The following is a 23,465-nucleotide window of genomic DNA, read 5'->3' as shown; positions in this document are numbered from 1 at the left end:
ACCTGCCAATCTTGTAGTGGGAGTGTATTTTGAGAGTTGCCTGTGAGAACTGGAGCTGGTCTTTTCTATACCCTCATCTGTACTCTCAAACTGACCCGTTGACTGCAGGTGGGTTGCTAGGTGATTCCTGGGGCGGAGTCCATAATTGCTTTATTACAATCTGTTTGTTATTCTCCATCCTTAATTAGTATCTGAAAGCACTGAGCCTAAGGGAATAGAATATTATTAATCCTTGCCGGTTGTTCAGGACAATAAGACGCATCAGTAAGATGCACTAAATCTTTGGGCAGTTTATCAAGAAAATGAACTCATGTGTGTGTGTGTGTGTGTGTGTTTGTGTATACGATGGATGAAACCTGGGACTCGGCACATGCTAAGCAAGCACTCTACCACTGACCTATATTCACATCCATTTCCTCCTCTGATCCCCTGGAACGGTCTCACATGACCCAAACTGGCCTCAGAGTTAGTTTGTGGCAGAGGATGACCTTAAATTTCTGATCTCCTTGCCTCCACCGCATAAGTGGTTTTCTTTATTTTTTTAAATTAAAAAAAACTATTAACATATTTTTTCATTGATTCTTTGGAAATTTCACATCATGCACCCTAATCCCACTCATTTCCCAGTGTAAGTGGCTAAAGAGACCAGGACTCTTTCCCAAGCCTATGACTGAATCATTTGAGAGCAAGCTGTCAAAACATGGCCTCTGTGATGGCTAGTTTTTGTCAGCTTGTCGCAGGCTAGACTCATCCGAGAGGAGGGAACCTCAGTTGAAAAAATGGCTCCATAAGATTGGACTTCGGGCAGACCTGTGGGGCATTTTCTTAATTAGAGATTGATGTGGGAGGGCCCAGCTCCTTGTGGGTGGTGCACCCCTGGACTGGTAGTCCTGGGTTCTATAAGAAAGCAGGTTGAGCAAGCAATAAAGGAGCAAGCTGGTAATCAGCACCCCTCCATAGCCTCTGCATCAGCTCCTGCCTTCAGGTTCCTGTCCTGTTTGAGTTCCTGTCCTGACTTCCTTTGATGATGAACAGCAATGTGGAAGTGTAAGCCAAATAAACCCTTTCCTCCCCAAGTTGCTTTGGCCGTGGTGTTTCATAGCTCTTCATTGTTAAATATTCCAGCATACATATCTTTTGTTTTGTTTTCTTTTTCGAGACAGAGTTTCTCTGTGTAGTTTTGGAGCCTGTCCTGGCACTCGCTCTGTAGACCAGGCTGGCCCCAAACTCACAGAGATCCGCCTGCCTCTGCCTCCCTAGTGGTGGGATTAAAGGCGTGTGCAATCACTGCCTGGCTCAGCATGCATATACATGTTAAGAACAAGACATTCTCTAAGCAATCACTAAAGTCACTGGTTCTACAACACCAAGGCCCAGTCTGCACTCAGAGTCAACTCATCCCAGAGCATACCCCTAAGCTCCTGTACTCTTGCCCGTGGGATGGGAGAAAGAGTCTCCAGTGGTGTCATGTCTTATTGTCTCTTAAGACAAGGGTCATCTTTCTACATGCTCACAAAAACTACAGCTAACTGTCCATAAACCACCCAGTCATAGATTTTACCCTTTTTAAAAAAGAATTAATTTAGCCGGGCGGTGGTGGTTCATGCCTTTAGTCCCAGCACTCGGGAGGCAGGGGCAAGCAGATCTCTGTGAGTTCAATGTCAGCATGATCTACTTAGTGAGTTTCAGGACAGCCAGAGCTGTGTAAAGACCCTGTCTCAGAGAGAGAGAGAGAGAGAGAGAGAGAGAGAGAGAGAGAATTTTTTATTGGTGATATCAGCATTTGTCTTCAAGTTAGAAATCTTTCCTCCATTTACCCATTTGGCCTACAAAGCTTCACTGAATGAAGATCTTGCTTTAACTTTTATATAGCTTTTATATTGTTTTCAATGATTGTTTCTGAATTTTGGCTTTTTTTGTGGGTTTTTTTTTTTGAGACAGAGTTTCTCTGTGGAACAGCCCTAGCTGTCCTGGCACTAGCTCTGCAGACCAGGCTGGCCTTGAACTCACATTGATCCTCCTGCCTCACATTCCAGTGCTGGGTTTAAAAGGTCAGTGCCACCACCACCTGGCTTTTTTGATCATTGAGCCTTAAACTGACTCAGAATTTCTTATCTTTGAGATTACAGAGGAGTCTTTCCATGCTTTGCCGTAGGTCTTGTAAGGTTTTGTTTTACAAGTGGACCCCAGTGTTGAGTGTGAGGCATGGATTCACTTTTTGCTCCATTGTTTCTGTCCTGGTATTTGAAGCCTGGTATGCTAGGCTTGAGCTCTGCTCAGCTCCGTCCTCAGCCTGCAGATCTTCCCAGCTCCGTGTTTTAATGTCTGAGATGCCCTGCTTGCATTTCTGGGCTCTGGTGTCTATGGCTCTGTTGCCTCTGGGTGGTTTCAAGCTCAGCCTCTTACAGTGGTTTGGTGGCACACTGCAGTATCGGGTAGGGTGTACGTCCCATGCTACTGCCTTCCTTTTCTCTTTTGCCTGGATATTTTTTGATTATTTCATATCAATGTACTTAATTCCAGGGGGAAAAATGAAACCAAATAAAACTACTCACCATTGGTCTGTTTTTTTCTTTTTCCTTCCTTCCTTCCTTCCTTTCTTCCTTCCTTCTTTCCTTCCTTCTTTCTTTCTTTTGGTTTTTTTGAGACAGGGTTTCTCTGTAGCTTTAGAGCCTGTCCTGGAACTAGCCCTTGTAGACCAGGCTGGCCTCGAACTCACAGAGATCCGCCTGCCTCTGCCTCCCAAGTGCTGGGATTAAGTGTGTGCGCCACCACCACCCGGCTACCATTGTTTTCATGTGGGTCACGTTAAATGGATATCCTACCATTCAAGTGCACATGTCTTTAGGGAGGAGTCTCCTTGAGAGGGTAAAAGGCAACATAAATTATTGACACCTCCATCTCCCCCAAGTATTTCAGACTGTGACCTTTGGAAACAGGGTCAGTCACACACATGAGCAAGTCAAAATGAGGGAGGCAGAGTGGTCCTGATCCAACAAGAACAGTGTCCTTATGGAGAAGGGAATTTTGAACAGGGTCATGTGCACATTGAGAACCTCGTGTAAAGATGAAGGCAGGGATGGGTGACCATCTGCAAACATCAGCAATCACTTGCCGAGAGGTGAGGACTGCACTCTCCTGTGAGGACACCCCTGTGATTACCTTATGACCAGACTTCTGGCCTTCAAAGCTGATGGCTGGCCAGGCTTGCTTCTTGAAAGCACTTGGTTTGTGGTGTTCCTTACTGTGGCCGTAGCCAACTAAATAGGCCCCTGGAGGGGAGACTCAGGCTCATGCGAGCAACCCAGTCAAGATCAACGGCAGCATGTGTGTGCCTTCTTGTCTCTGACCCCAGACAGGCCCACCCAAGCCTGTTGCTTGCCTGCCTCTGGAGCTGGTTGAGAAGAGGCGTGGATGCCAGGGTACTGGAGGTGTGACTTCACTCTCGATGGGTGGCCAAACCCGTTGAGGTCAAAGCTAGTGAATGAGTCATCTGTCCAGTGCGGTCAGTGAGTCAGGCAGGGCCTGCTCAAGGCCTGGGATGCCATCACATTCGTTTCCCCCTTTCTCCTGGAACCCAGAAGCGTCTAGAAGGAGCCTCTGCAAGTTATCATCCCTGACAAATGAACAACAAAATGGCGCCAACACCCCACCCTTGTGCCACACCTTCTGTGTGGTCCAGAAGATAAGGACAGAAGTCTTAGCAGGCAGAGCGAGCACGTGGGGTGCATCTTTGGGAACGCTCACTGGTCTCTCTTGGCCGCGACTCCCTCTTCTAGGGTCCTTACCTTGTGGGTTCATGTCACGGTCATAGCAGGGTGTGAATATAAGTTCCGGGCAGAGGGCCAGGTTCCCAGCAACGCCCCAGGGCAGACAGGTAGTTATTAATAAGAGCTGCTTCCAAATAAGTTCCCCACAAAGGGAAAAGTGGACACTGGGACTCACTATTCCCACGTTTTCAGGGATGATTCTTTGCATACCTTGCACGACAGACAAGTCTTCCTTCCCCGGGGAGACTTTGGAATAGGCAAAGTGTGAACTCCTTTGCCCCCAGTGATGTTAATTACTGTTTCCTGATGATGAAGAGGAAATTATATCTCCACTTATACTCTGTTAAAAGAAAGGGAAAACAGGAGAGAGCTGTTACCTCTCCCGCAGCATCCATTCCCTCAGCCAGCGTATAGCAGGGTGGGACTGCTGGCTGTGCTGTCTTTGGGTCAGGGTAAGGTCCCGCTACCTCTGCCCTTCTACTGGTGCTGGGCTGCTCCGTGTGTTTGCTCAACAAACTGTGCTTTGAGCTTTTGACTGGGGACCAGGAAGAGTAAGGACCCATGGCCAAGCATGCAGGTGGGAGGAGGGGCAGATGGTGCTCGGAGGGGAGTGCTCCCACGGCAAAGCTGTAGGGGTTACTATTCCAGACACAAGCACATCTCTAGGCAGTGGTCCCATGGGTTATGACTGCTCCCAGATTACAGGGGAGGAAAAGAGGAGGCTCCCAGGAGAACATGGTGGTTAGTGGAGTCACCTGCCAAGTGTGTTTCCATCCTACATTCATAAAGAGCTTTTCGAGCTGATACGATCCTCTCCTCTGACTTCCTTCCAGGCTGAGGCCCCACCGCAAGGCTCCTCAGTTGCCACAGGCAATGAGCCCCCGAAGTTCACCCGTGTGTTAACGAGTCCATATCCTTCTCTGATATCTGCGGCTGAGATATCACTTTAATTCTTTTCCATGGTAAGCCTTATTATTTGTTTTATTGGACCTGAATGTTTCAGACCCTAACAGTCACCTGGCTAAGTCACACGCAGATCAGAAAGGAAGTTGCTGGCAGTTGTTACCATGCCCATTAACTAGGCCAGGCTCTGCCTAAGTCACACTCTGAGAACTGCTCAGATATGAAAAGTGAATCTCCACACACTGAAACAGAGGATGAAAGCAAACGTCGCTCTCTGAGGCATCCCAGGGGAGAGCTTATAAATAGCCACAGAAGAACAAAAGTCCAAGTCAACTAAAAACGTTCCTGGGCCTTCCGGCCACAAGCCCGTGTCAGGGGCTGGCCGACTTTTCCCTTGATGGAGTGTTTTGTGAGCCAGCCAGGTTCTCCAGAGAGAGGCAGGGCTAGGGCTGGTTCCGGGGCTGGCCTGTGTCATCCGCTGTCTCTCTGCTGTTGCATCTCCCTACAGAACACTGACTGCTCCCATTTGATGGGCAGCGTCAGAGAAGTAATACAATTTGTCCAACACAAAGCCAGAGAACTGGGCTCCTGGCCCAGGCTGTCAGACTTGAACTTGGTGGTAACAATAACGCCACCGCCCTCCATACAATTTCCTTTTAATGCTTTTGACTTTCATTTTGTTTTCTTGCTTTCGAACGTGACCCATTTGAGTAAAAAGCCACCATTCTGTCTGTATTTCTAAGGGAGAAGACGCAAGGGGAGCCAGCCAGTCTCTTGAGATAAGCAGTGTTAAGCCGAACACATAGTTAGCACCATGCTGACTTCAGTGAGGATGTTCTGAACACGGTGTGACTTTGGACAAGTTGCTTAACCTCTCTGAGCTTCATTTCTCTTAAGTGAGGGGGCTGAATGACACAACACACCAGGCCTGATCAGAGAGCTGTGTGCAATGATTGCACAATAGAGGCTGGCTCCGTCCTCGTGCCTGGGTGCGCAGGGTGACGGATTACCCTTGCCAATCCATAGGGTGGGCCAATGCAGAAAGGTACCAGGGACAGGAGGCGCTGCGTCAAAAGAGCTATGCGGGTTCAGACTCTATCCAGGGCTGCTGCAGGGATCTCTGAGGAAAGCTCTAGGCCATCTGGGAGCCAGGGGCCTCAGTCAGCATGGCCGACGTGGAGCTTGCAGAAACTGCGGCCTCAGGAGAGGGAGGTGGACACCGCCACATGCCAGATCTGCATTGACAACTCCCAGCTGTGTGACCCTGGGTATGTCCCTCCTCTGAGCTTAGCGACCTCCCCTTTACGGGACTGTGGCAGAGACCAGGAGGCGACACCTGTTTATCACCTGGCACCGAAGAAAGCTTAGCCTTCACCAGTGTTCTTAACGACGCTCTGCTACGTCACAGACCTACTACTATGTGCTGGGCATCAATTACCACAGAGGAGAAAAGCATGGCCCGGCCCTGCAGTCAGCAAGTGCGTACTCCAGTGGCCTAAGACAGGGGTGAACTGGCTTCCTCACCAGGAATATTCCAGTGCCTGGGAGGAGGAGGGGGAGAGGGACGGGGTAAGTGAGGAGTCTCCATCTGCTTAAACAGCCTCTTTGCTGGGAGAGAAGAGTATTGGGGAGCTCAGAAGACAAGGACAGACAGAGCAGGGTGACCAAGGCTGTGGGGGTGGGAAAGGCCTAGAACATCTGAGGAACACAAGCTCACTGAGTTTTCTGAGAACCCAAGAGCAAAATCAAATCAAGTGGGAGCCAATCAGAAGGCCAAAGAAATGGGGGGAGACCCATGCTGGAGGGCTTTTGGGGGGAAAATGGGAGTCACGGAAGGTTATGAGCAAGAAGAATCTTGTCGCTCAGATTTGGAATGTCCCCCCAAAAGCTCATGTGTTGAAGGCTTGGTCCTCGCTGCAATAGTGCTCAGGGAGAAACTTTGGGGAAGCGACACCCATCTCTACAATGGATGTGATGGTGTGCTCAGAGTGTGAAGGCCTAGAGGCAGAGGGGGGAACTAAAAGAGGGGTCCCGCCGAAGGGAGTGGGTCCTTGTGGTCCCTTTTGTCTTCTTTGCTTCTAAACCTCTCCACTCTGCTTTGAACTCAGCATTCTTCCTCACCACAGGCCCACTGTGATGGTGCCCAGCAACCATGAGCTGCCCCTGCATCCCTCTCTCTAAGTTGTTTATCTCAGGCAATATGTTACAAGGATAGGACTGACAGACTGACACGAGAGACAAAGGCAAAGGGGGAAGGGCATTGTGGGATATCGCCCCTCCCCTGGGAACAATTCTACAGGGTCCTGCCAGGTCTTTCTCTCATTTAATTTAGTTCTGGATGGACAGTATTCCCAGTTTATAAATATGGAAACCGAGGCTCACTAATAGTAAGCCACCTGCCCGACGTTACAGAGGAGACAGTGAGCAGGGAACCCTGTTCGTCCATAGTGGAAGCTTCTCCCCTTTTCCTCCTCTGACCCCCAAGACAGATCCAAAATGAACTCTGAAAGGGACTGACAGGTTCATAGGCCGGGGCCGACCCTGTGCTAAGTGTTCGTCTGCACAGGGCCCAGATAGAAACCGAGGCTTTTTTTCCACAGTCCCAGGGAGGTTAAGTGACTGTTGGCACTCAGAAGATGGGGGGGTGGAGGGGCAGGTTGAGTCTTTTGGCTGCTTCCCTGCTTCTACCTGTCTACAGTTGTTCCTAAGCACACCTAAAACTGGGAAGTGCTCAGGCCAGTGGGGGCCAGCCTGTTCACACCTACTGACTCATCCTGCTCTGGGCTCAGAGCAGCTGAGCCCACAGTGCCAGCCGCTCACCCTTCCAACTCAGCAGAAGCCTCTCTGGCTCTACCCCTGTCACCAGGGTGTTTATTCTCACTGCCTGGACTGAGACCTTGGGTGGCTGTACCTTCGCTAACTCTTTCTGAACAAGTGGACCACAGGCCAAGTCCCTTGCAGTCCAGGAGAGCACTTTCTCTCAGCTGGAGCTCCAACCAATCAATGCTTCTAGGTGTCTCTCAAGGCCCACCTGGTGTGACCCGCTGAGGTTCTGATGCCAGATTCTGAAACACACAGTCCAGGGGCCTCATGATACAAGGATCACTGCTGGGAAGGGGAAAAACTGAGAGTTGGTGACTCAGAGGAGGGGAAAGGTCTGGGTGTCCTGCTCCTCCCGCTTCACAAGGGAATGTCACCAAGTCATGTTGCATGGTACCCATTGTACAGATACTGCCTTGAAGACTCGGCAGAAAAGAGAACGGCCGGCTCGCTATCAGTCAGCTGGCGGCTGGGTTCCAGCCTGCTCTTTATGCTCCTTCCAGGGAGAGAGGAAAGCGGAACTCCACAGAGACCATCAGATATTTGACTTCAGTGCCAGACCATGCCACTGGATTTGTATAAAAAGCTCTTTTTGAAAAGTTTGGGAAGAGAAATATATAATGAATGGCCTTGCAATAAATAAATAAATAAATGGGAAAAAATGAAGTTGGTATGCAGTTTGAAAAGGCAGCAGCTGTAACATTTTATGATTCAACACAAAAAATATGTTGAGGTCCTCAGCTGAATAAGTAGAATAAACAAATCATTTTTTTTTCTTTCTGTCGCTGAGATGCAGGGAGGGTGGTGTTATCCGAAGCCTTCTTTGCTATCCTTTTAGGTCAATGCTCAAAGGAAGGTAAACCGCCCTTCAAAAACGAAGTACCCCGAATCTACAAAGAATCTAGCAAGAGCTAGGGGAAGCCAAAACAGACATTGCAGGGCAACGACACTTGGTGGCCGGTAAAACACCTCCCCTAATAGAGAGGAAGAAACCGCAGAATGTTCCTGACCCAGCACCCCTGCAGAGTGGTGCAATGTTTATGTTTATGTATCTAACTCCGTGGTGTTGCGGTTGGGGCTTGCGGCCCAAGTTTGGAGGAAGGACACAGACATCATTGGGGTCTTCCCAGGTGCCAAGGTACAGGTTTTGGCAATGCTCCTAAGGAGCCTTGGGGTTGGAATAGGAATTCAGCCTTTCTGGAGTACCAGGACCTGGGTGTGACGGGTAGAGTTTGGCCCGCGTAGCGGATTCCAGGCCCCCAGCCCTGGATCGCTAGCGCGCCCAGCTTCTGTTCAACAGAAATGAAGAGCCAGGCATGGTGGTGCATGTTGTTCATCTCTGCACTGGCGAGGCAGGGGGCAGAAGGATCTTTGTGAGTTCAACGCCAGCCAGGGCTACACAGCAAGGCCCTGTCTGACAACAAACAAAACAAAGTAAAAACAAAAGTGGTGTGTGTGTGTGTGTGTGTGTGTGTGTGTACACGCTCGCGCGTGCGTGTGTGGAAGGGGTGGGGGAGCCCAACCTCTGGTGCCACGCAACAAAGTGCTTGGAGGTTACTGGGTGGCGCTGTCGAGCCCTGCCTAGGTCCCTCCAAAAAGCCAAACCTGGGCTCCACACCCGATTTTGCGACCCTCCTTCCTTGGCTTCAAGTCCTCTAGTGATCACCGCGGCAGGGATAACATTCTGGTAGGGGACAGACTGAAAGTACTTTCCCTTGTTTGGCGTAAAACATTTTAAAGTGACACTAGAGAAGGATGTCTCGACTCTCGCCATTTGTCCTCGGTAAAGCCACAGGGTTTACCGAATTGGTCATCTCTCTCCACCCACTCCCCTTTCCCGCTCCGCTCGACCGGGCCACTACCCCAACAGCGGGGAACAGGACCAGTTGAGACCGTGGTCCCAACAGTGCCCCTACGCTCTCGGCGGAGACTCCGGGAGGGGAGCCGGGCAGGTGTCCCCGGGCACGTCCTCATGCCGCGCGTCCTGGCCACCCGGGCTGGCAACGCGCCGGGGTCCTGCCTGTGGCCTCGGTGGACAGCAGGGTGGGGGCCCGGCCGTGAGCCAGCGCTCAAAGCCGACCCGCTCCCAGGCGGATGACGTCTTTGCCTTTGGCTTCGGCGGCGCCAAGCCCGGCAGGGCGGGTGACGTCACCAACATGTCACGTGACCACCATTCAAACAAACAAACCGTTCCCCCCCCCCCCCACCTCCCGCGCCGCGCCCAGGACCGCCCCCGAGAAGCCAGATAAAACCGCGCTCCCAGGGCTGAGCGCGCAGCGAAGGACTGGCGGGCGGGACGCGCAGTGAAACTAGACTAAGAGCAGCGAGCACTTAGGGACTTAGGGTCGCAGTATACCGCGCCTGATCGACAAACTGTATTTGGAGGACCGCGAGACGGGCACGCTGGGGTCGCTAGGGCTGACAATGGTGATGGAGGTGGGCATCCTGGACGCCGGGGGGCTGCGCGCGCTGCTACGAGAGCGCGCCGCGCAGTGCCTGCTTCTGGACTGCCGCTCCTTCTTCGCCTTCAACGCCGGCCACATCGCGGGATCGGTGAACGTGCGCTTCAGTACCATCGTGCGGCGCCGCGCCAAAGGCGCCATGGGCCTGGAGCATATAGTGCCCAACGCCGAGCTGCGCGGCCGCCTGCTGGCCGGCGCCTACAACGCAGTTGTGCTGCTGGATGAGCGCAGCGTCGCCCTGGACGGCGCCAAGCGAGACAGCACTCTGGCTCTGGCCGCGGGCGCGCTCTGTCGAGAAGCGCGCACCACTCAAGTCTTCTTCCTCCAAGGTACGCGCTCGCTCTGGCAGGACCTCTGCCATCAGCTAGGGAAGGGACGTCCCACCTGGAGTGCCTGTGTTCAGTCTCCACTGGCTTTGTTTGGCTCCAGGAACAAAGACTTCCCTGAGCCTTCCTGTAAACTCGCAGCCCCTGGTGGGTGGGTGACTTGTCTCCAGGTACTGTGTCGGTGATGCTAATGGGAAAATGTGTGTCTTTGTATTCTCAGGAGGATATGAAGCGTTTTCGGCTTCCTGCCCGGAGCTGTGCAGCAAACAGCCCACCCCCACGGGGCTCAGCCTCCCCCTGAGTACTAGTGTCCCTGACAGCGCAGAATCCGGATGCAGCTCCTGTAGCACCCCTCTCTACGATCAGGTTAGTAAGAGTCGGGTCTATGCGGGGAGTTGCAAGGGGTGGCGGAGCCGGCAGAGGTCTGGAAGGGCTATGCCAGGGAGAATACAGAGAGCGGCTGGAGCTCTATTTATACTTGAGGGGACACAGGGAATCTTTATTACACAGTAAAGCGATTGGATGGAGCTGCGTCTCCCAGCTGCTGGCATATAAGAGCTTGTTGACTTTGTCCAAGCCAATGGACTTTATTCTTTATTATTATTTTAATATTTCGTCAACAGTGCTGAGGTCACCAGGGTCTGAAACTCCCTTTTTCAGTAGGGAGTTTTTGTGGGCGTGGGAACTGGTGTTAATTCTGAACAAGCTTGATGAATGCTGGACTGTTTTGCATTCCAGGGGGGCCCAGTGGAGATCCTGTCCTTCCTGTACCTGGGCAGTGCCTATCATGCTTCCCGGAAGGATATGCTTGATGCCTTGGGCATCACTGCCTTGATCAACGTCTCAGCCAACTGTCCTAACCACTTTGAGGGTCACTACCAGTACAAGAGCATTCCTGTGGAGGACAACCACAAAGCGGACATCAGCTCCTGGTTCAACGAGGCAATCGACTTCATAGGTAAATGAAGGTGTCTGGGACCTTCTGCCTTGTGTCCCCACTGTGGCCACTGAGTCCAGCCTCCTGGTTGATGGCTTGAATGGTTCTCACCTGAGCCGTCTTCCTCACATAGCAGCCAAGTGAGTCTCAGATAGCTGACCTGACTGACTTGCCCAGGATTATAAGTGGAAATACCCGGTCTGGGTTTAAATTCCTTGCCCTGCTTTGCAGAGTGCACACCTGGAGTTCACATGCTAGCATGAGGCTGACCCTAGCCATCTCTGGACAGGTCCCACGTGACATTTCTGATGGGCTCGGGCTGGTCTCCTGAGTTTTTTGAGTAACCCATACTTTATTTTCCAGACTCCGTCAAGGACGCCGGGGGCAGAGTATTCGTTCATTGCCAGGCCGGCATCTCCCGGTCAGCCACCATCTGCCTTGCTTACCTCATGAGGACTAACCGAGTAAAGCTGGACGAGGCCTTTGAGTTTGTGAAGCAGAGGCGGAGTATCATCTCTCCCAACTTCAGCTTCATGGGCCAGCTGCTGCAGTTTGAGTCCCAGGTGCTGGCCCCACACTGCTCAGCTGAAGCCGCGAGTCCTGCCATGGCTGTCCTTGACCGGGGCACCTCCACCACCACTGTCTTCAACTTCCCTGTCTCCATCCCCGTGCACCCCACGAACAGTGCCCTGAGCTACCTTCAGAGCCCCATCACGACCTCTCCCAGTTGCTGAAGGGCCGGGGGGAGACGTGGACATTCAAGTGCCACCGGGACGCCACTCCTCCCATGGGAGGAGCGATGCAATAACTCTGGGAGAGGCTCACACGAGCTGGCCCTTATTTATTTGCCCCCCACCCCACCCCTTCCCCTCCGGAGTTCCACTGAGTTCCTAAGCAGTCATAATAATGACTTGACCGCAAGACATTTATTTGCTGAACTCAGCACGTTCGGGACCATTATATTGTGGGTACATCAAGTCCCTCAGACAAAGCAGGGCGGAAGAGAAAGGACTCCAAGGCCAGTTTCTTCACTTGCCCCGTTTTTTTCTAGAAACTTCATGCTTGACATACCTACCAGTATTAACCATTCCCGACGACATACATGTATGAGAATTTTACCTTATTTATTTTTTGTGTAGGTGGTCTGCCTTCACAAATGTCAGTGTCTACTCATAGGAGAACCAAATACCTCAATTTTTGTGTTTGCGTATTGTGCTATCTTGTAAATAGACCCAGGGTAGGTTTGGTTTCAGCGCTGGTGGACAAAGCCAGGGTTGGTTTGTAGTTTTTGGTTGTCAACAGTTGTATGTTTGCTGATTATTTATGACCTGAAGTAATATATTTCTTCTTCTAAGAAGACGTTTTGTTACTAGGATGACCTTTTTTTATACAACAGAATAAATTATGATGTTTCTATTGAGCTCTTGACGCTTTCTTTCTTTGGCAACCCCACTCCTGAGCAAGTGTCGTAGGGATGCATTGGGTCAGCACTTCCAGGCTTTATGGAGTCTGATCCTGTACCTCTTGGGTGACCCATGGCTTCCACGAAATGGCGAGGTTGCCAGGGAGGCATTCAGGTGAAGCGTATGGATTAATAGGGGAGCTGTTATCAAGGTGCATGCCTGTGTCCTTTGACAGTCAGCACCAGCTACCATGTCACCCGGGAAGCTCGAGTGTCTCCAGAACTATTTGCCTGAATTACCTTTTGCCATTAACGTTCTCTCTGGGATTCACGGACAAGATCTCCCTCCCTGAGCAATTTGCAGAAGCTCTATTGCAAAGCATGGGATTAGCCTCCCTCAGAGAGACGCCCGGTGCTGTGCTGATGAAGACATGAGGCTTCGAGTAAGCTGAGCAGCTGGAGCAGGGGATTAGATACTGCGTTTTGTTTTCTAATCCTATGACCTTTGAACTTTGCCATTTCTCTGTATCATATAGTCAGCTTGCCTTGGACAAGGCTTTTATGTCTTTAAAAATACTGCATCAAGTGGAAAAAAAAGAATTCAGGTACTATATGCATGTATAGGGAAGAAGTCACACGCACTTCCCCTGCTAGTTTTTGCAGGGTGTGCACACCAACCTCTGCACAGAAACAGCATTTTTGTCGCAACTGTCTCCTTCAGGTCACTTGCCTCTCTACGTAACTGTGTTGAAGACATAGGGAATTGCATCAGCCTTGCTGCAGGCCAGGACTCTGGGTTTTCACTCCTGCCAAGCAGGCTAAGGCTGAGAGGGTATAATCGACTACCAAGCCATAATCCCTTCTGCGACGTCAAATGAAATAACAGCAGGTCCCCTAGGTTCCTGGCCCCAGGGTGCCCTCTTTTCTGCCACTTGTTTGTGGACTAAGTGCTGTGTGAAGTTCAAGGATTGACTGGTGCCAGGATGCTCACACAGCCCCATTGTTTAAGCCTTGGCCCAGAGCTTGCCTTTGACCTCTCCCCACCTGCCACTGGGCATCCAGGTCTGAAGATCCATGCATCCTAAGACAGAAGAACTTATCCTGGGCTGGCAAGCTCAAATCCTTGGCTGGGTTTGGGGTGAGATTACCCTATGCCTTCAACACAGATCAGATGCAGAGTTCTTATCAAGCCCTAGATATTTTCTCTACTGTGAGCCGTTCCCTTCGTGGAAATGTACCAGCAATGGCCATCCCGTGGCGGATGCAGGGACTGCTTTTCCCGTGGGCCAGGGCCTCTGCTTTCAACTTGGCAGCCACTGGCTGAACCTAAATTAATCTCCAGTGTGATCCAGTCAATGGAAAAATACAGAGGCTGCCTCAGGGAGCTGCCAGGGAAAACAATTCACTCACTTCTCCCCGTTCTTGCTGCTCACCTCACAGCCCAGACTAGAAGCTACCCCTCTCACAGGTCACCTTTGCTCGGGTCCTCTAGAAAACATCATGCTTGGGACACAAATCAGTATCTCAGGATGAAAAGAAATCGTTAAAATATTAGTTCCCCAGAGAGAGTTGACACAGACACTTCTGAATTATTTAAGGCTCGTGTGATAGTGACAGCTATCAGTTTGGGGGGGGCTGCCACTGAGTTCCAGGGTCCACTAAGTGTTTTGCTTGTGTTCACAGTCTGTAACATCACATCCATTTTTCAAAGAAAAAGGAAAGGCAGCAGACTCAGTGCCCTGCAGTAAGTACGTGGTCTTGCAGAGACTGGCGTCGGAGTGAAGACCAACCCAAGTTGTTCAACACGAGTTGGAGCCATTGTGTTGCCCACGGTTTTACCTCTGAATTTTTGGGTGGAAAAGCAATGCCCCTCATGGCCTCCGTTTCTTCCTCTGTGCAACAAAGACAATTAGAAGCTGCTTCAGTGACTAGCATGTTGAGTGAGAGCTATGGAACAACAATTAGACCCCCTTGTCCCCAGTGATATCTGGTTTTCCCACCCTGTGAAATGACCAGTTTGCCCTGGATCTGAAGGACTGGTTTTATCCCAGCTCTTTAATTCCAGGCTGTGAAAAAGGCATGGGTGCCTGCTCTGTGCTTTTCTGCGGTTTCCAGGCATCCATGGGATGAGACTTCAGCCCCCACCGCCTCCACAGCATCCTCTCCTTTCCTTTCCGGGGAACTTTGCAAACTGATGCTCCTTTGTTAGGCACCAGCAGCCTCGGGCATCCATTTTCCCCCTTCTCAGTTTATCCAGGATGACATCATGGTGCCTACACCTTTAAGATTATATAAATCTGTGATCCCGCAGTGGCCTCCATCCCCATGGTAACGCGGAGGAGTTTCCCTTTTGTGAGGAAAGCTGTCATGTCACTTCCTGCTGCTGACAAGTCAGTTTGGGAGATTAAAACGAAGGGGGGCGGGGTGCCTCTGAGAAGTGCTGGCTGCGTGGTTTCTGTTGCTGTATACAGAGGCAAACAATGTCAGCTTGCTGGCCCCGCCTGCCATGCTGGAGCTGGAGTTCCCATACCTCCTAGCAGGCGGATCCTGGTCACCTGGGGCTGTTTGTCTCTAAAGCTTGCACTCTGGGGAGCAGGTAGGAAGGCTGCCCACCTCTGGGAACTTTTTTCCCCCTGAGGTTGTGCTGGGCAAGTTTGTTCAAGAACAGCTCGGTTTAGCCCAGCCTAGGTTCTCCTGTGTCAGCTGAGGACTAGGTTTTGTTCTGGGGAGAACAAAGGGTCCTTTGGGTACTGGCCTCACAGTGCTGACTTGCAGAGACGTTCTGCTAAGGAAAGCACCTAAAAAAAACCCCTTCTTCTAGTGATGGAAAGCTAAGAGCCATCCTACTCATTCAATGATCAGCCAACCAAGACGTCTCCACAGACTCCGCGTGGCCTCTATTTGGTGCAAAACAAGTAGATATCTGATAAGGAACAAGGACAGGGATGGCAGGGAAGTAAGACATGGCATATAGATGTTGCTATGAAGCCAGACTGTGGTTGTTGAGGTGTGGGCTTCTCAGAGGAGTCTGCAGCCACACTGAGGCCTGAGTGGTGAGCTGGGGAAAAGGGTCTGAGCCCAGAGGGCAGCAGAACTGGAGGTTTGAATAGATGCTCCGTGGATGGGATGGAACACTTGAGTCAGACCCATGTTTGAGTCCCAGATTTTGACAGAAGCTTGCCAGACTTTTTGTTGTTGTTGTTGTTTGTTTTTTCAAGACAGGGTTTCTTTGTATAACAACCCTAGCTGTCCTGGAACTAGCTCTGTAGATCAGGCTGGCCTTGAACTCACCGAGATCCACCTGCCTCTGCCTCCCTAGTGCTGGGATTAAAGGCATGTGCCACCACTGCCCCATGTTTGTAAAACTCTTGAAGTCTTGCTTTCTCCATCTGCAACATGGTCCAATGGCCCCTCACTTCTAAAGGCTCTTTGATCTAACGAAAGGCACATTAGCAAGGCTTGCTAGGGTGAGTCAGCTGGTCCCCATTCTGTCACTGAGCATTGATGCCCCTCCCTGAGCACAATGCCCTAACAGAGGGAAACAGGGATGAGCTGTGTTGCCTTTGTCATGACGCCAGCCTGCATTCACGTAATGCCTGTCTCTAGGCCTCGCCAGCAGAGGTGGCCTTGCTCTGAGATCACGCTGCCCTGCCCCACTGACCTGGGCCAGGGAACCTCCCTTTCAGAGCCTCAGTTTCCTCATTCATAGGAGGCACTTGAAGTGTCATCCAGCTTTCTTTCCTGTTCTGCTCTGAGTGCTAAGCCCATTCCATCCTGAAGGCCAGGAAATCGGCAGTCCTGGGCTTTGTTCAGGTTGTCCACGGAAAACCCAGGCTAGGAAGTGGGAAGTGGGATGCTTCCTGAGAAGGTACAGCGAGAGGACCTTTGGAAAGTGGGTTAGTATGATGGATATGTGACTGGTCCTCCTGAGAATGGGCTCCCCCAAAGGGTCTGTAGACGGCACCGCATACTCCCAAGTCCCAGGCCTGTCCTCTCCACACCCTGGACCACACCACAAAGATGGGATCATACATCTTCTCCACAATGACATCAGCCATTCATTCATCCCTTCAGCAAGTCTGTAGTAAGTACCGATGGCTTGGAATTCTGGGATTGCCCTACCAGCCGGTATCTGACTGTCCATGGAGTAAGTCTCACCCCAAAGTCTCAGTCCCCACACCTCTATATGAGAGCAATCAAGGATTTGCCTCTGGTAGGTGTCAAAGGGAAACACGCATGGACAAGGCACTCGCCGCTTGATAAGAACATGCAGAGCTCCTTTGACCTTTCCCGTCGTTGATGACTCAAAAGAAAAAGGCAGACAAGAAGAATATAGGAATACATGCTGACAGTCTCTGATTTTCAACTCTGTTTGAGGTGTTGGTCTAGACGCAGACTGAAGTACCCAAGAGTGAGGTGGTATTTTGTTTGTACTATAACAAATAAAGCTTGCCTGAGGATCAGAGTGTGGAGTGAGCCCCTAGTTAGCCATAGGGGACAGGCAATGGTGGTGCACTGGTCGGGGGTGGGGCAGAGGCAGACAGATCTCTGTGAGTTCAAGGCCACCCTGGGCTACACTAGACTGATCCAGTCTCAGAGAAACAGCCAGAAGGTGGTGGCTCACACCTTTAATTCCAGTACTGGAGAGCCACGTGTCTTTAATCTTAGCACCAAGGAGGTGGAGACAGAAAGGGATATGGCTGGGAGGGGAGAGGAATATAAGGCAGGAGGAGACAGGAGCTCAGTGCGCTTCAGTCTGAGGATTCACAGAGACAGGATCTTGTCCCCTTGGGTAAGGATTCTGTAGAGGTAAAAAGTCTCTCTAGTGGCTGGCTCCTTTACTTCTCTGATCTTCAGCATTTACCCCATATCTGACTCTGGATTTTTATTATTATTAAGACCAATTAGAAATTGTGCTACACAGTAGCTCCCTAGACATAGTCATGTGTCTGATAGGTGCCCATGTCTAGCAATTTGCCCCATCCCAGCCTCCTGCTGCAGTGCGCTCCACCTGTTAACGGTGTTCCACAGCACAATGAATTCCACAGCAAACTGAGACGGGGCTGTCTTCAAAACATATGCATTTCCCAAATAAGCTGTTTCTAAAATGGCCCATGTGGCTCAGCCACCTTCCCACCTTCCTACCTGCAGTAGCCTGAGCTGACTCCTGGGCTGTTCAGTGGGACTGCGGACACTGGGATGGAAGCAAAGCTGACCTTGCCTTCAGCGCTGATCTGAGGACTGCACCTCCCAGCTGTAGCTTACCTGAAAATATTTCTCTGTACTTGTTACTGAAGAACGTTTCCCTGAGCAAAGGATTTCAGGGGTTTCTTATTTTTTATTTTATTTATGTATCTTTTCTTTATTTCTTTAATCACATTGAAGATGTAGGCCACTGTCTTCAGGCTTATGTTGTCGTCGTTGGGACATAGCCTAATGACCACACTGCTGTCCCTCTGAGGGTAGCTTGTTTTGTTTCCTCTCGTTGGTTTAGGGATTTGTCATCAGAAGTTCGGACATAGTGTGTCTCTGCAGGTTTTTTCCTATGCATATCGCTTGTGCTTTTGTGGAAGTTTGGGATCTGCAACTTGATGCTGTTTGTCAGTCTGGAGAATTCTTGCTACTGTTTTTCTATATTCTTTAAATACTAACAACATTGTTTTATTTTACTAGGTAACCAATAACTCTCTGAATCTTACTGAGTTTCTGTCCCTGGAAATTAACCCAGGGTCTTGTACGTGATAGGCGAGGGCTCTACCACGGAGCTAGGTCCCCAGTCCTCTTTTTTTACGTTTTAAAATTAATTATTATTTTTGAGATAAAGTCCCACTAAATTTCCAGGCTAGCCTCAGGCTTGTATTCTTCTGTGCTGGGATTAAAGGTGTGTGTTACCACATTTACCTGATTTTTAAAATAATATTATTGGGGTGTGTGTGAGGAGAGATAGGGAGACAGACAGAGAGAGGGGTGCACATTTGTGGAGGTCAAAAAACAACTTCGTAGAGCTGGTTCTCTTTTACCTTTATATGGCTTCTGGCGAGTAAACTTGGGTCTTCAGGCTTGAACAGCAAACCCTTCTCCCTGCCCGTCGTTCCACTGAACCACCTCTCCCTCCCTACCCTTGAGGTCTGGTCATGCATCATTTCTCGTATGTCTGGCTGGTTTTGGCTGAATATGGGACATGGCACCTGGGTAACTATAATCCAATCAGAGCTCGACAGGACCTGAGTAACTCTGGGGTGGTTTTAGAGCCTGAGAGATGGCTCAGTGGTTAAGAGCACTGGCTGTTCTTCCAGTGGACATGGGATCAATTCCCAGCACCCACATGGCAACTCACAACTGTCTGTAACTCCAGTTCCAGAGGATCTGACACCTTCACATAGACATATATGCAGGCGAAACACCAATATGCATAAAAAATAAGCAGATTATTTTTAATTATTTTTAATGAGGTGACAAGACATATTTAATCTAACTTAAACACTACTGTGCACATATATAAAAAAACCAAATGGTACCCATCAACACATAATTTCAATATTTTATGTATTAATTAAAAGAAATTAGAAGCATACAAGTCTAGAGAGAAACTTCCAGCATAGGGACTTCTATCTCACCCATGTTCAAGGACTTGACCTCTCCTGGTGCTTCTACCTCAGGAACCCACACCTGGACTTCCTGCCAGTCCCCTGTCTCCTCAGCTCTCTGTGGAAACACTGACTCTTCCTTGACTGTCACTGTTTAAACCAGGCTGCTTCCCAGCCCTGGCAGCCCTGTCCCTTCCTTGTCTCTGCCTTTTCGCAGGGTACCAGTCACCTGACATTTGTTCAGTGGTTCAGGTGTCTGTGAGGACAGTGGCCTCATCTGTCTTTCTTACTGCCTGACAGCTGGTCTTAGACTACAGCCTGGCATTCCAAGGGTGTTCCTCACACACAGTGAAGTGAGGAACTCAAACATGTTCCCTCCCCTCTGGGTGAGCCCTGGGCCCCAGCAAAGAGGAAGTGACTGCTTTCTGCTCAGCCATCTCTTTCCCTTCCACATGAGGCAATTTCCCTTAGAGAGCTTCCCACAACCCCCAGTGGCGTGCAAACAAAGCATCCTAAAGCCCTGGAGAGCAGGAAACAGGCAGCTTCTTGGCCATCCAGGACCTGGCCATGCTGGCGGGCTCCTACAGGGATCAGGACTGGGATAGGGAAGGGCTGCACTGAGAAATTGGACTTAGGGACTCCACTCAGAGACCCTGCCTCCCACCACTTCTCCATATTTCCTCCCTCTTGTTCAGGAGAGAATTTCCCCTTCTGGGCCACTGCTGAGGTGGAGGGCAGTCATTGATTCACAGGGAAGTCAGTAGGGCTGTTCCTGGCTTTGACTCATAGCTTCTCAGCTGGTAGGAAAACTTAATGTCCCACGACTTGGAAATGTCCTAAGTCTAGAGGCCGTTGGGGATTCTCCTCTGGCCTCCTACACAGCTCTCAGTTAACCTTCCTGGCACTCAGAGTCTGTGTTGCTCTATGTCAGTTGCTCAATAAGGAAGGGAGTTGATCTGTGTGGGCAACAGAGGAAAAGTAGTGAGAATGACCACATCTCTAGCCACCGCCTGAACACCAGCATGGCACTATGGCTGAAGGGATGACAAAATGCTTGGCAGAGGCTAGAGGCACCTTGGTCTAAAGTGAGAAAACCCCACGCCTGTGCAGTGGGGGGCAGGTGAAAGTGGCCTGCAGTGACTATTGCTGGAGATACCGAGGCAGGTAATTAATTGGTCAAGACAAGGACTTCATTTCGGCTCCCAGCAGTCCTTCCTAAGCAAGAAGTGCCACGTTCTCTCCTGGATGCTAGACACACAAAGATGGAGATCCATCGTGGCCCTGACTGCGGTTTTCTCTGCCATTGGTGGACTGGGGCATGGTCCAGAGCACGGTGCTTCAGGAGTGTGGAGAGGAGATGGGGGGGGGGCTAGGATCAGGGAGCTGCTTGAGGAGAACGGTCAGAAGGTGACTTTGAGGAGAAAGGGACCCTTCATTCTAGAAGTCTGGAAACACAGCATGGGAAGAGCTTTCTGGTTCCAGAAAGCTTGGTTTTATGTAAGGACTAAGCGTGCCTGTCGTTTCCTGGAACTCCATCCCAAGAGGCTCATGCATCTGTCCAGCCCTCAGGAAGGGTGGATCAGAGCCCTTTGTTTCCAACACCGGACACTTCACAGAGTAGGCACCTGGTGTCCTGAGGAGAGGGGAGAAAGCTGAGTGCTGGCTAGGATTATGGTTTCTGCTCCCTCTCAGTACTGCTGTTGGACGTTTATGCCACTTTGTCCTTAAGTGGGGGGTGGGGTTGGTTTGCATCCAGCTTTGCTGCCCAGCCTCCTTTAGCATATTATAGCATTGCATGACCTTTCCTGGGGAGACATAAACTAATGTCTGTTCGCCTTGGACAGGGTACCAATGACTGACCAAAGAAATGACTTCACACGCAGGTAACTAAGCGAAACTGTGAGGTTGCTTAGGGTTATTACAGCACACAGTGACTCTGTGGCAGCTGCATCACTGGAAAGCTACATCCATGGCACTGACACACAGCTGGAAGATCAGAAAGTCTCCCGCTCCCTACAATTGTCACTGCTTATATAACCTTGGGAAGGAGCTTTGAGATGCTCACAAGTTTCAGGAGGTTCCTAAGCCTTGTAAGATGTGTTTCCTGTGCCTTAGATGTATGTTTCCTCCATCCAAGAAGGAAAAATTTGAATCCTGAAAAATAGGGTTCAGTCTAACACACACACATCTCTCTCTCTCTCTCATACACACACACACACACACACACACACACACACACACACACACATTTTAAAATGTCATGAATTCTGAGGAAATAGTTACATAACACATGTAACAAGTCTCTCTCTGTCCTACCTGTCAGCTCCCAAATAATGACACAGAAACATTATTAATTATGAAACTTGGCCTTAGCTTAGGCTTGTCCCATTAGCTCTAAAAATTAACCCATTTATATTAATCAATATTTTGCCTCATGACTTTTTACCTTTCTTTCATTCTGTATGTCCAGTTCCCTCTGTGTCTTGGTAGTATCTCCTCTTGGACCTAGATTCATCTTGAGTTGTTTCTCTCTGCCTAGAAGTCCTACATACCTCGCCTACCTAGATACTGGCCATTTAGATCTTTTTAAAACAAATAACAACAATATAACTTCACATAGTTACAAATATCCCATAGTCCCCCATTTTGTCTAAATAAAAAGGAAAGGCAATAAGAACAATTATCAAGTAAGAAATGTATTCACAACATCCATTCCATTAGTATTTGGCAAATGCAGAGAAAATACTCCATTATCTAGCCTATTTTTTTTTTTATTTTTTTATTTTCAAGACAGGGTTTCTCTGTAGCTTTTTTTGGTTCCTGTCCTGGAACTAGCTCTTGTAGACCAGGCTGGCCTCGAACTCACAGAGATCCGCCTGCCTCTGCCTCCCGAGTGCTGGGATTAAAGGCGTGCGCCACCACCGCCCGGCTATCTAGCCTATCTTGATGAGTCAAAAGTTTTGGACCTAATTTACTTTCTATAATAACTAAGGAAAACTACAACTATAACTATCTAGTTATACCTGAGAAGGATATGATATTACCCAATTAAACAGGAAGTGCAGAGCAATCAATTTCCAAGACTAGGAAATGACAGAAACATCTGACTGCCTGGACAGTCACCCTAATGTTCCTCTGCAGTGTTGGTGTTTAGGTTGGATGTTGGGGATCTCCAGCCAGGAGCCCCATTCCACATTCTGGTCTCACTCCTCCCATTCTAGATCTTACCCCTGAGAAAGCCCACCAAAAGTCAGCCACTCCCTGGGGCTGCCTGAGACCATGCCTACAGACTATATAAAACCTGGAAACCATATTTGCACATGATTCTTCTCCTGCTCGCCTAAGGGTCACCCAAGAGTTGCTTTGCTCTGTTCATTAAACCTGGATTTAATAATTCAGTTGATTGGTTTATTATGTTGGTGGCAGTGAATTTCCAATAACCAACGATTCAAAACTTATCAGTTTGGACACCCATCTTTGTCCTACAGGCCTAGAATATCTGACAGACTTTTCTGTGAAGTAGGAAGTTTAAAGGACTGTTCTACCTTGTCTTGACAAAGTTCAGCAGTTGTTTCCTTTTGTGTCCGGCTTGTTCAATTTGCACAGAATACTATTAGCAGTCAAGGTAAGGGCAGTTTTTTGTCCAGTTGCTAACTTTACAACAAAGAAAGCAAACTCCATATGGCGGTTCTTTGATGTCTGTCTCCTTTTATTGAAGTAGATTTGTGCTGTCAGGAGCAGATGTATTTCACTGTCATGAAAAGTCTTATGTTATTAAAACATCTTAAGGATATTCTGTAGGTCTTTGAAGTGTTTGAAGACCATCTATTTAAAATATATATCTGTTTGATCTTGAAAACATACCTAATAGAACTATAAGTTTGCTTGATGCCTATTAATCATTGTTTCTTTGTTACCCTAAATCCTATTTAGATGAGATTCATAGCTACAATCCCTTAAACAAAAGTAGAAATACACACACACACACACATACACACACACAGCATAACAAAAATAACCTTAAATTTGTATCAATATACAAAAGTACATACCAATGTAAAATATTTGAGATTAATAGTTGCTTTTTATTTTAAAGTAGATTTAATAGTCTACCCTTTTATCCTAACATTCTTATATCTCTTTTCTCTTTTCAGAAAGAGATCATTGAATCTAACTTCCCTTTCTTATTTTCCTCCCTTACCATGACCAGTAATAATCTGCAACCTTCCCGAATGATGACAAACATTCATAACCCACT

General features: G+C 49.3%; 1 protein-coding gene across 1 annotated transcript; it reads left to right on the top strand.

Moving 5' to 3' along the window:
• Window positions 1–9,755: 9,755 nt before the first annotated feature.
• Dusp1 (dual specificity phosphatase 1) lies at window positions 9,756–12,638 on the top strand. The gene is made up of 4 exons (XM_041676659.1): window positions 9,756–10,284; window positions 10,502–10,647; window positions 11,020–11,239; window positions 11,582–12,638. Exons 1-4 carry the CDS (start codon window positions 9,918–9,920, stop codon window positions 11,950–11,952), a joined length of 1,104 nt encoding a protein of 367 aa, XP_041532593.1. The 5' UTR covers window positions 9,756–9,917; the 3' UTR covers window positions 11,953–12,638.
• Window positions 12,639–23,465: the final 10,827 nt, after the last annotated feature.

The sequence above is a fragment of the Microtus oregoni genome, unplaced genomic scaffold (genome assembly GCF_018167655.1).
Source record: "Microtus oregoni isolate MIOR12 unplaced genomic scaffold, Mior012 000027F_ref0000203, whole genome shotgun sequence".
Classification (NCBI taxonomy): Eukaryota; Metazoa; Chordata; class Mammalia; order Rodentia; family Cricetidae; genus Microtus; species Microtus oregoni.
The sequence above is the reverse complement of the archived record's forward strand: the minus strand, read 5'-3'. Positions and strand labels throughout refer to the sequence as shown.

Bases quoted from the DNA above. Each gene is read 5' to 3' on its own strand.
- Dusp1 (XM_041676659.1), top strand. From the start codon at position 9,918: ATGGTGATGGAGGTGGGCATCCTGGACGCCGGGGGGCTGCGCGCGCTG. The intron at 10,648-11,019 runs GTTAGTAAGAGT...TTTGCATTCCAG, and splicing joins GCACCCCTCTCTACGATCAG to GGGGGCCCAGTGGAGATCCT. The intron at 11,240-11,581 runs GTAAATGAAGGT...TTTATTTTCCAG, and splicing joins CGAGGCAATCGACTTCATAG to ACTCCGTCAAGGACGCCGGG.